This window comes from Puntigrus tetrazona, chromosome 7, assembly GCF_018831695.1.
Source record: "Puntigrus tetrazona isolate hp1 chromosome 7, ASM1883169v1, whole genome shotgun sequence".
In the NCBI taxonomy this organism is placed as follows: domain Eukaryota; kingdom Metazoa; phylum Chordata; class Actinopteri; order Cypriniformes; family Cyprinidae; genus Puntigrus; species Puntigrus tetrazona.
Window position 1 is genome coordinate 37,101,492 of NC_056705.1, and position 12,459 is coordinate 37,113,950.

The 12,459-nt window shown below is 37.5% G+C and overlaps 1 protein-coding gene across 1 annotated transcript in view; it reads left to right on the top strand.

The window, feature by feature from the left end:
* Positions 1–12,459, top strand: part of mrvi1 (murine retrovirus integration site 1 homolog) — a 37,102-nt gene that overhangs the window by 22,457 nt on the left and 2,186 nt on the right. Inside the window, exons 14-30 of the mRNA XM_043243778.1 lie at positions 664–770; positions 941–1,005; positions 1,249–1,422; positions 2,313–2,390; positions 2,477–2,523; positions 2,618–2,674; positions 3,343–3,825; positions 3,989–4,067; positions 4,899–5,022; positions 5,116–5,146; positions 6,566–6,706; positions 6,797–6,928; positions 9,747–9,900; positions 9,986–10,035; positions 10,294–10,413; positions 10,614–10,681; positions 12,175–12,294. Coding sequence (XP_043099713.1) covers positions 664–770; positions 941–1,005; positions 1,249–1,422; positions 2,313–2,390; positions 2,477–2,523; positions 2,618–2,674; positions 3,343–3,825; positions 3,989–4,067; positions 4,899–5,022; positions 5,116–5,146; positions 6,566–6,706; positions 6,797–6,928; positions 9,747–9,900; positions 9,986–10,035; positions 10,294–10,413; positions 10,614–10,681; positions 12,175–12,294 — 2,030 coding nt within the window. The remainder of the gene's footprint in view (positions 1–663; positions 771–940; positions 1,006–1,248; positions 1,423–2,312; positions 2,391–2,476; positions 2,524–2,617; positions 2,675–3,342; positions 3,826–3,988; positions 4,068–4,898; positions 5,023–5,115; positions 5,147–6,565; positions 6,707–6,796; positions 6,929–9,746; positions 9,901–9,985; positions 10,036–10,293; positions 10,414–10,613; positions 10,682–12,174; positions 12,295–12,459) is intronic.

Sequence of the window (12,459 nt, forward strand, 5' to 3'; positions counted from 1 at the left end):
AAAGTGGACCTGCTGTGCAGTACAGTTGGGAAATTTCCCATACTTTCCCATGAAAAATCATTACATCTTACTGTTTGCTTTTAATTTCTCTTTTTTGCCGCTACGGTACTGTATGAAAAAAAATAATATAATATAAAATAATCCCATAATTAGTCATGTTTTTTGGCAGGATTTTCCCCTTAAATAAGCGAGAAGATAGTCTGCATACACCATTAAGAATTGCTTTCAGATTGTATATATTGAATTAAGATTTTTGTGGCTTTGTTTAACCTCAAATTTACTACAACTATAGCATCTATCTTGTTCTAAGAATTTTTATTAGAAAACTTGGCAGTTCATATGTGTGTGTGTGTGTGTGTGTGTGTATATATATATATATATATATATATATATATATATATATATATATATATATATATATATATATATATATATATATATATATATATATATATATATATATATATATATTTATAAATATACACACACAAACACACATATATATTTATTGTGAATATTATGCAAAATATTTTGAACTCTGCAAAGTAAAAGTGTCCGTTTAAAAATGTAAAACCCTCAGTCTCGAGGCTTTCCAAGAATCTGACCAAAAACATTACAGCCAGCCAGAGAAGCATCCTTGTGTTGTGTTTTGTTTTTCTGCAGTACGCTCCAGTTGAAAGCAAGATGGTGAATGTAACCATAACTCCACCAGCTATTGTGCTTCCAAGACAAGTCAACAAGCAAGAGCCCTGTCCTCTTGAGAAAGCAAGGTACTCGTGTCAAGAAGACCATTTAAAAGATTACCAAAAAAAATCTTTATTGTCCAATCTTTGTACAGCATTTTTAGTCATTCAGACACTGTTTTTACTTAAGCTTAATATAAACCTGCTCAGTCATGTTGAGAATGTGTTGGTTACATTTTTTTTTTATTTTATGTCAGACCACACAGCCCTAGACCTCGTCTCTCCCGAAACTCAGCCTCTTCATGTCCCATCACCACAGTGGGTATGTTCATCTACACACTCGTGTAAATGTGAAAATATATTGCTTTAGATTCAGAATTTAAAGACATGTTATAAGATAAAATGTATATAACTTTGTGTACGGACAGCTGCTGCAGGAAAGCTTAAAATAACGTTTATGAAACTGAGTCATTTGCACTTTGGTATGTGTTTACTTTCTTCCTCCTTTTGAGATGAGTTGGCGAGTTACAGCTGTGTTTAGGTTGTGTGTGTATTTGTGTTTGAGATGATGATGGACACGTGATAGACCTGGTGAAGGATCAGCTTCCTGAGCTGCAGTTATCTGAAGAGGATCGTCAGAAGAATCTGGAGCTGCTCGAGGAGGCCAAGAAAGTCAGTGATCGCTTCCTGCAGCGCAGAGGCCGGCGCTCCACCTGCAGCCTCACTGAGTCTCCAACAGGTATAAAAATAAAAAAAAAAAAAATTTCTGGGGTCATAGGGGACCTTTTTTAAACTTACACATACATACATACACACACACACACATATATATATATATATATATATATATATATATATATATATATATATATATATATATATATATATATATATATATATATATATATATATATATATATATATATATATATATATATATATATATATATATATATATATATATATATATATATATATGGGCAACGATTAATAGTGATTAATAGTAATAGTAAAGACACACACATACAGTATATATTTTGAAAATATTATCATTACAAAATTAAGGGGAGCTAAACCACTTATCTGGGATCTTTTCATTATGAAGTTTAACAAAACATTTCCTTTAACAATAATCTTTGAGGTTTAATCATGCATCTCTTTTCTAGGCAGTTAGACATTTACCTTCACGTACACAGCCTTTTGTAATATCTTTGTGCATATCATGCGTGCATCTCAAAATTATGTTTGATGATAACTGACAGCATATTATCAACTTAACAACTCAACAAATAAAGTTTTTTGTTTTTACATATAACACAATTCTTCTTGATTTTAATAAAGGAAACGTCTTCCAAGCGGTGAATGCCGTTGTTTTTGTCGCGTTCTTGAAATGTTTGTTTCAGAAGAGGCTTCTTTATTTTTAGCTTTTGCGACTTCCTTGCTTATCAGCCTGTAACATCATGTACGTGTCCGCATGTCCATGTCTTGTGCGCCAGCCAAAATTCCTCCTTTCTCCTGCCTACCAGCTACAGCTTACTGACTTGAACGTATTCACAGGCCGATGAGAGATTAAACAAAGTGATGGTCAGTGCATGTCCAAAAATGGGTAACAGTGTCTTTGGGTTACAGCTCTCTCCCCGAACCCAACGCCATGCTCCTCCCCCAGACCGTCCAGAAGCAGTTCCCTCTCCGCACCCTCACAGCTAGGTACCACGCTGTGCTTTCAGTCACGTTTACCCACCGAGATCCCTGCTATGGTTGGTCTGAGCTAAATGGTTTTGTTTTTCCATCAGGTCCAGAGGGCACTTCAACACCTCCAGCTAGTCCCTCCATAGCTAAGGTAAGCGCCACTTCAGATTCCCCTCTGTATGTTCTCCATGTGTCCTCCTGGTGATGATAAATACTGGATTGTTCGTGTTTGTGTATGTGCTCAGCATCTGGAGGCACCGTCTACCCATGACCAAGGGGACACCAGTAAACCAGAGCAGGAGGTTTGTGTAACAAATGTAATATCTTTGACTCTTCAGTGTTTTGGCTTAAAATAGATGTGAGTGACTTACATTAAATTGGCCATGCTATTCCTTTTTTATTGTTTTATTTTTACTTCGAATATAATGTTTATTGCACTAACAACTGTCATAGTGTAGTTGATGTTTAGATTGTTGGGCCGCAATTGTAATAAAAAAAAAAAAAAAAATGGAAAAATATACTTTGCAATTTTTCTGACACTTAAATATATGTTAGTTGCAATTAAATGAAAATGCATTATAGTTGACATTTATATTAGGTAGCAGATAGTTTAGAGTGTTTTTCTTACCCACGTAGGGATATATTTATGTAATTTCGTTACTTTTATTGTCTTTGAAATATAGTTAAAGTTTACTTGTCAATGCTGACAAACATTTAAGTGAACTAAAACACATTTAAAAATACTTTGTTTGAATTGTTGAAACAATTTGTAATATTTTATATTTGAATATATGTATTTTTAAATATATATTTGTGTGTGTAACCTCACATGTATAATTATGAAGTAGCAAATTAGTACATTTACAAGATATAAACTTCAAATGTAAAATCAAAAAACACACAAAAGGTAAAATTATGTACAATACAATATAGAAACTCTAAAACATATTTTACGTCATCTCTTCCTCAGACCTTCACAAGGCTAGTAGATTGGATGCCCAGTGACAAGCGAAAGGTGTCCTCAGGAACTTTAACCCCCCGTTATGCCAGCGCTGTACCAGCCAGAGATCCCGCGGTGTTTCAAAAGGAGAAGCCAGACCATCCCGCACCAACGGACAAGGGGAAGAACTCTGAACACGCGGCCCAGAAAAAGGAAGAGACTTCGGGCTGCGGCATCAGTCAGCCTCCAGCTACAGGGGTAGCCAAACCCGTCCCCCGACCACCCACACAGCAAGCCCCATGCACGGCCGAAATCAAAACGATAGGGGCCTTCCCTCCTCTGATGAGAGCCGTCTCCTGGGACACGGTGGGCTCCATGAACATGAGGAATGCAGCACCCAAAGGGGAGGACAATCTCTCGGACAAATCACGGGAGTCTCTGTTCAAGTCCTCCGGGTACAAGGACTTCCCTGTGCCACCCGGGAACGTTCAGAAACTGTCCAAATTGCGTGAGGTAATCCTTTGTTGTCTTTGGACAACCTGGTAACCGTGCTGTGTTAGTAGTTTTTAATGTTCCTTTTATGGCGTTCTCGGCTGTTTGAGCCCGGTTGGAAGAGTAAAGGGAATATTATGTCCCCGATTTAGTAAAATAAGTACAGTTTCCGTTCCTTCCCTAGGAGCACAAACTGATACGTAACCAGAGCATCTCCAGCTCAAAGCTTCCTGACCTGAATGAAACGGCTGAGCAGGAACGAGGTATGATTCAGTCTGCGCATAAGCTTTTTGCAACTTCTTTTATATATTGCTGAACACTATAAAATCTTATATTCAATCTCAAGTCAATCCAGATCTGCAAGACTTTCTACTTTGCAACAAGATTTTGAAGTCCAAACAACCTTGGAACCCATTTTGTTATATTGATTTGTTATATTTAATATCCCTCTGCTCAGGGTTATTGTCATAAACTAAAATTAAATCATTACATTTTCATCAAAGTTATTTTACTTAAGATAAACATGAGCTGAAATCAAACATAGTAAAAAAAAACCTTGTGTAAACTGTGCCTTTAGTTAAAAATGTGTGCAACAAAAAGTCTTTTTTTCCCATAGTCTCACATGAACATGTACTGCATAATGTATGTAAAATCTTATGAAATGCATATTTAACATTTAATGGGTTTTATTTAATTTAATGAACATGTAAAATTCACAAAATGTACAAAAAGCTTAAAAAAGAAACTACATTTAAACTACATTAGAAATATATAGGGTGACATTTTATAGTTAAACCTATTGCTTATTAGCATGCATATTACTAGAATATTAGCCATTTATTAGTGCTAATTAAGCATATATTAATGCCTTATTCTACATGACCTTATTCTAAAATCCCTAATCCTACCCAACCACCTTAATAAGCAGCAAATTATGAATTTATCGTGTGAAATACATATGCAATGTAACTATACTCGTACACCGCTAGATGGCGCCATACGTGTCACAATTAACACCTAGCGCTCGCAATGATCTCCTTTTACGGTTCTTTCAAGTGTGCTGCGTTAAACCTAGCAATGGGTTTATCTCTCAGGTCCTTGCTCTCCGCTCACCGGCTCTCCCAGTGAAGAGGAGGCCAAAGAGAAACCTGATGCTATGCCCAACATTTCAGACGTCATGCTACGCAAACTCAAACTGCACAGAGGTTTACCTGGCTGGTGTGTTCACAAAACCATCATTTGATCAAAAAAAATCAACCATTTCCTTACTATTAATACCTCCTCACGTCTTCTAACTGTTTTTTGTTGCAGCGCACCCCCGCTCTCAGAAAAGGAAGTTGAGGTGTGTATTTTTTTATTAAATAAAGATGAAAAAACCTAAATAATGCTTTTGATACAAAGTCGTTTAGTCATTGCTTTGTACCAAAAACCTTCTTTTTTGTTAGATTTTTCTTCATAAGCATTGAAATTGTGAGCTTAATACAACTGCGCTTATGACAGCGGGTTTATTATTAAGCAGCTTTAGATGCATTTGGTCCTTGTTAACTTTGTTCCCGTGTATAATTAAGAAAATAAATTCCGAGGGCACATGAATCAGTAGGTTATCATAATTGCATCACAGCTGTTCTAGCTTAATACGGTTTTCCAGAAGGAGGCTGTTTTGATGTGTCCGCAAGGGCCATGGCTGTCTGTGCTGTTGAGCCTGACTTAGGACATGGCAGTTTGATGGGTTTTAGTGAGTTCCTGTCCCCTGTGAGGAAACAAACAGGCCTTTGTGGATACAGTCCGCTCCCAGGATGACGCTAGTGAGGGTCAAGGGCTGGACGTATTTTCCTCTCTAATATTCAGACAATACTGGCTGTACTCTAAAGTAATTCTGACAGTAAAGGTCCTATAAAATTGCTGCTTTCCTCCGTCTTTCTCTGGTTCCATCCAGAATATTCAAGTGTTTTGTTTTCTTTTGTTTAGCGAGGACGCATTACGTTTATCAATGACAATATCAGTTTACACAAAACAGTATGCTGCACAGCTTAGTTCTAAGATTAATAAGAAATGTTTGTTGAAGAGCAAATCAGCATATTGGAATGATTTCTGGAGGATCATTATGACAGTAATAATACTAAAAATGTACCTTTGCATAATTCAGTTATATTTTAAAATGTTTTTTCTTTTTAAGTAAATAGTTATTTCGATTTTAAAATAATAGTTTGCAATATTTGTTTGCTATTTTACTTTTTTATATAAATGCATCCTTAGTGAAGAAAGTTCATCATGGTAACAGAGGACATTAGGAGAAGGTCATAGTGTTATTTTTACATCAAAAGTGTTATAAGCAATACCCCAATGGTTTGTCTTTTATTTATGGGTTTTTTTAAGAATAAATTCAGTGTTTGTTTCAGCAAATGTGACATCTAATGAAAAGCTGAAGAGTCGGACAGTGGTGCTTTAAATATTCTTTTCAAAACAATTTTTATAAAAAAAATTTTCTCAAAGTCTTTAAAATGCAATGGCAATAAATATATAATAATATAAAAAAAGTTTGCATTACAAACAAAATGAAAGAATTCGATAATAAATAAGAATGACACTTATCTAAAGTAATTATTTTTGTGCGTGATTTTGCATGTGTATTTTCCACTGTGCCTGAGGCTAATTGATTTTAAACCGGTGAAAACAGATGTGTTTCCACATTGACACATACCTTCAAAGTGAATCGCTGCGTCTTGTCTTTTAATGGTCGCGTTGCTGCTTTTCCCCGCAGAATGCTTTTGTGCAGCTGTCCCTGGCATTCCGCAACGACAATTACACGCTGGAGTCTCGACTGAAACAGGCGGAAAGGGAGCGCAACCTGACTGAGGAAAACACGGAGAAGGAACTGGAAGAGTTTAAAAGCAGCCTCAAGGTCAGACCCGAACGTAAACAGCCCGCACAAACACACGTGTTGGGAATGCACTGGAATGTAGCTGTAATTGTTGCTGGGGTCCCATTTCAGAACACCGTGTCGCAGTGGCAGAACATCGAGCAGCGGGAGTTTTACCAGCAGCTCTTAGAAACCATCGCCGTGTTGCACCGCCTGACCAACCGCCTTTCCAGCCGGGCTGAAATGGTGGGAGCCGTGAGGCAGGTGAGATGCTCATCATAGCTGTGGTCGCATTCAAAATTTCACAAGCAAAAAAAAAGCTTAATTGTCTTTTGCAGTGCGTGAAGTACAGCTCGCAAACAGTTGATGTGTGTCTTTCGGCGCGCATACCATATACTCATCAGTCACCCAAAGTTAAAGGGTTAGTTCACCTAAAAAAAATTTCGTCGTGTTGTTCCAAACCCTTCAGAACACAAATTAAGATATTTTTGATGAAATCAGAGCGCTATCTGACCCTCCATAGACAGCAACACGACTAAAATGTTACCAGGGTCCAGAAACGTAGTAAATACATCAGGAAAACATTCCATGTGACATAACTTCAGTTTTGAAATGCTACGAGAATACTTTTTTGTGCCAATAAAACAAAACTAACATAATTTACTCAACCATGAGTTATGGCTTTCGCCGTAACGGTGTGTCTAACTGTATGACACAACAGCAAACCAAAACATATCATTGAGAGCCATGCTTGCTCTGGTTCTGTGAGATCCTCTTCACTAATATTCTATGGCTCAAATTGATGAGCAATATAGACGACGCTATTGTTTACGATACAAGTGGAGCACAGGCTGAGGGGCGGGACATTTAGACATGCTCTAGAGGCAGTTTAGCCAATCACAATGCACTGGGCCACCTGACCAATCTGAACCCATCGCTTATTACTGAAAACCAGGGGCTTTCTTAAAGTATTAATGCATGTTGGACTGCACCCCATAAACACAATCAGGTCTAGAAAAATACGGTCAACCACCCCTTTAATTACTTTTATAAACGCAGTCTATTCGCTTCTTTCTCAACTGCAATCTTTAACATACACAAAGCGTCCGGTCTGTAAACAGTATAATTTTCCCCCATTAAATTCAACAGATACTCTTGTACATTTAACAGATTCTGAAATACACAGATGTCACTTAATGCACTCATAGCGATTGCCTGCTGGCCAACATTTTCTGCTTGATATTCGCGTAAAAATATGGATTGGTTTAAGAGGTTTAATGGCAGGCATGTTTAGATTCGTCATCTGCGCAGTTGTGTTTTTCATGTGAGGGTAAAGAAGCTTCCCATGCAGATTGAACGCTCATCTTGTTTGTGATGCGAATCCAATGCACTGACAACAGAGAGCTGCTCGATTTCTGCAGGAGATGCTTTATACATCTCAGTACTATTAACAGCAAAAATGCATTTGATGCATGTTGTTAATGTGACTGCAGGTCTCTCTCAGCCCCCCAATCGAAGTGATCTTCACGAGTTTCATGAGAAAACGGTCTCTTTTCTTGGTGCACTAGAGGGGCACTAAATGGGAATGTTTATTTTCCAGCAGATAAGATATGTTTGTGAAGTGTCATGGCTGCCCTTAGGTTAATGTGCAAGCCAAAGTAAACCAAGTGAACAGAGAAGGACTCAGCGGTACGTCTGTAGCTATTGGCAACACTATTAATAATAGGCCCTGCATGCACCTCCATGCCTTACTTTTGCAAATGTTTGGTAACACTTTATTTTGAAAAGTCACCTAACCGTCATTAGAATATCAGTACACTATCTGATTAATATCTGCTAAATCTTTATTTTGATGATCTCCCAACAGACATTCTCGACAAGTGCATGTCAACTTACACCAACCCTACCAGTCTACTAATACTCTACTAATAATGAAAGTTAGTAGATATGTAGATGCAATGTTACTTATAGTCAACAGAATACGGTAAAGGAACCGTCAAAATAAAGTGAACCCAAAAACCAAATATTTTTGAGGTTGTTGTTGCTGCCTATTTTTAATACCCTATAGACTAGTCATGTTTCTTTTAACAACAAATGCATTTTAAGTCTACTTTTGCCTAGTAGATGCAAGATTAGTAACCTTCCAGACCTGCTGGCCTAACATGCCTGAGTGTGTTTGACTGATAATAGACTAAACGTCATTTAAGACATGTCCCTGAATCAACCTTGCTGCTCCAAAAAACAATGTTAACCAGAAATGTAGCAGCTAATATGCAGTTTTGGGAAGATAAATCATTTTATTTTAAGAATATCTTCTTGTTTTCAATAAAACTAGGTCATGTAAAATGATGACTTTGAGACCAAACAGACAAATAAGAATCCCTTAATTCACAAAAAAGTTTTTACACTCGCTTGTAAGTTTGTGATTTGTGCGGAAAAGGGTTAAAGCGAATAATCACAGATGCAAATGAATTTGCTGAATACGTTCCACCATGTGCATCAGGAAAGTCATGTGACTTTGCGCTGTAGGACAGCTAAACCTGTCTAACCAGCAGATCGATCTCGTTCCACAGCATCTGAAATGTTGTGATGGTCATTCTAAAAGGTATAACTATATAACTCTTGCGTTCCCATACAGGAGGCCTCTAAAAGCAGTGACTCTATTTATTTTGTTTCATCTGCTCACTCCGACGCATATAGTATCAGTTTATCAGGAACTAATGGATTTGCTCCCTTTGACTCGTTGGATGGAAAGGGTGCTTATTCGCCAATGTTTTATGCAATATGTAAGTTTTACACTCGTTAAATATGCAAATTTGGATTGTGCCCCCTACTAAACCAGTCAGATTTTAAGAATAGGCTTGGGTTTTGGTTATTTCACTCTGATTGTACAGGATATGTTATGATAAGTTTAGCAGATGTCGTTGTTTTTCCAAGGATTTTGATCCAGGACATGTCCTGCTTGGATAAATAACATTGTTGTCCTTATTGCTACTATTAGTGAGACCCAAAAAACACAGTGCGTGGAGATGCAGAATACACTGTGGATCGTACATATGATAATTTGATTCATCCTTGGCAGGAGAAGAGAATGAATAAGGCCACTGAGGTGATGATGCAGTACGTGGAGAATCTGAAGCGGACGTATGAGAAGGACCACGCTGAGCTGATGGAGTTTAAGAAGCTTGCCAGCCAGAACTCCAGCCGCTGCTATGCGGGATCCGTGGACACTGGAGGTAAACAGAAACATCAAAACCACAGTCGTTCCCCCTCAAGACATGCCCGCTTATGTTTCATCTCTTACTTACGTGTTTCGCACAGAGGATGGTGTTCCACGTACATCAAGATCCATGTCTGTGCAAATGGGAAAGGTAGGCAAAAATCTGTGGCTAAAGAATTAAAAAAAACTGTTGCCATAGGAGAACCTTTTCGAAGGTTAAAATTCTTCTAAAACTGCAAGTTTCTTCTGTTGAGCAAAACTAAATATTATCTTTTTTTTATTTTTTTTTTTATGGCATTTAGAGCATTTTTGAAGCCAAACTCTTCATATGGTTCTTGCAGATTAAATGTATATATTACAGATCAAATGTGTATATATATGAAGTGAGCATGTTTTTGTTTTCTCTAAGGCATTGCCCAGACGAAGAGTTAGCGTGGCTGTAGTTCCCAAGTTTAATCTACTGAACATCCCCGGGCAGACGCCAGCCACCGCTGGCCCTAATGTTGCACCCGGTGCACTTCCTGTGGTGGTGAGTCCTATCTCACACGCACTGCACTCGTCAGCTCTTATGTTGTAGCCTGTCAGCAGCCTCGTGTAATTAATGACGCTTTATCTTTAAGTTTCCTACATGTGGCATTTCATCGAGGTGACCGCTTGAAGGCCCAAGTCATTCATCAGAATGAGACCTTGACAGTTTTTTTACTGTTTGTTTCCTATTGTTGTTCTTAGTGTGAGGCGAACGCCATTAAAAACGGCAGTTCCTCAGACCCCACTCAACAAGACGGGCCTGACAAATCGTAAGTAATTGCCTTTCTCTACTCTGTGCCGCCACGTTCCTCATAAACTGTGTCCTTGCGCACACATTCATCAAATAATGCTTTGGAAAATTGATCTCTGACATCCTCTGTCTCCATAAAACAATGGATCAGTTTGCCTTATTAAAAGATATGCATTTGGATGTGCGATAGGATGCATTCATTCACTAACATCCATTAAATTGTGTTTTTAAAGTGGGTTTTCACAATGATGCCATAGAAGACCCATTTTGAAAATATTATGTGAATTTAATAGCATATCTGCTTTCAACAACCATTTTGTGCAGTGTCTTAGTCTTAGGTTATTCGTTATGGTTTTTATATGTTTGAATGATTCATTCATAAAAAACCAATTATTTTACGTCCAATCCAGATTTCAAAGGGGACATGACAATTTTCCATAAGTTACTATGATTTTTTTTAAGGTCTTCGTGACATGTAAGCAACTGTTCACAGCAAGCCATTTCTACTAACTACTTTTATGACTATTTCGTAAAAGGTAGTTATGTTTATGTATTGGATAGGATTAGGGATGTAGAATATGTGCTTCATAAATGCTATTATACACCCAATATGCATGCTAATAAGCAACTAATTAAGAGTGAAAATTGGGCTCAAACTTAAGTGGGGTTTTGATTCAGATTTTTTTTTAATTTGGTAAGCGTGTTTTTTATTGTGCGTGATTTTATATCATTTGAAAAGAAAATCGACAGTTAATGCATAGTTTAAGGGGAAAGAAATTGATGTTATGTAAAGTTTTTATTGATATTTCTAAACTTTTTTTTTTAACTTTGAACAACAAATTAGGTGATATTAGGCCTTTTTTTAAGCTGTGCAATATATAGAAACATTTTGTGCAGCTGTGGATGTTAATATTTCTCCATGCAACCACAGATACTAATAAAATGCATTTATTTTTAAGAGAGAGTACACCAAGACGCAAGGCCCTTTTGGAAGATTATGACCTAAGCGACCTTCCGTTTTTTTCAGTGTGCTTAAAATATCTTAAGAATCCCACAAAAATCCCATTTGCAGTCAATTTCACATCCTATTTTGTGATTAAATATAAACATTTGGACAAGAAGGTTTGACAAAAACCAGCCCTCAGTGTCCGACCGTACTTTTTTAGCATAAAAAGGCAAAGAGATTGTCACCGTACTGTCAAATCTAAATACCGGGGTTTAACTCTCAGACAGACAGACAATAACAATCTGGTGATGTGCGTGCTATTCTAAAGCCAGTGATGTTTAAAGACCTCCCAAAGGACTAGTTTAAACATATCATGTCTCACTTCTGTCAGAGCTGCAGTGGCATATGCGCCACGTTCCTTTCTGTGGCATTTAAGTCTCTCCAATAGGGCAGAGGTTATTACTGTTAACACTCGTGGTTATGAACTGGAGAGAGCACGTATCTGCGTAACGGCAATTTTTTTATTGCCCCATCCCCTGTCTCTTCTTTCCTATGTGAAACAAAAGCAGTGGAAACCCTCTGACGGAGCAGGAAAGTGAAGCTACGCCAACCAAAGTTGTCTGCAGTCCAGAGAAGATTACAGAAGAGATCAAAGCCAAGATTGAAGAAGAAGCGTATAACAAAGGGTAACGCCCTTGGCACTGAAACAACAGAGGTTTAAGTCGGTTCAGATGACTAGTTAGATCACGCAGTTGCATAATTGCAAAAACATTTTTAGGAAATTACCAAGGTAACAATCCTTGGGAAAAAAACCAATGCAGTAAAAATGCTTTCTGCACAATATCCACAAC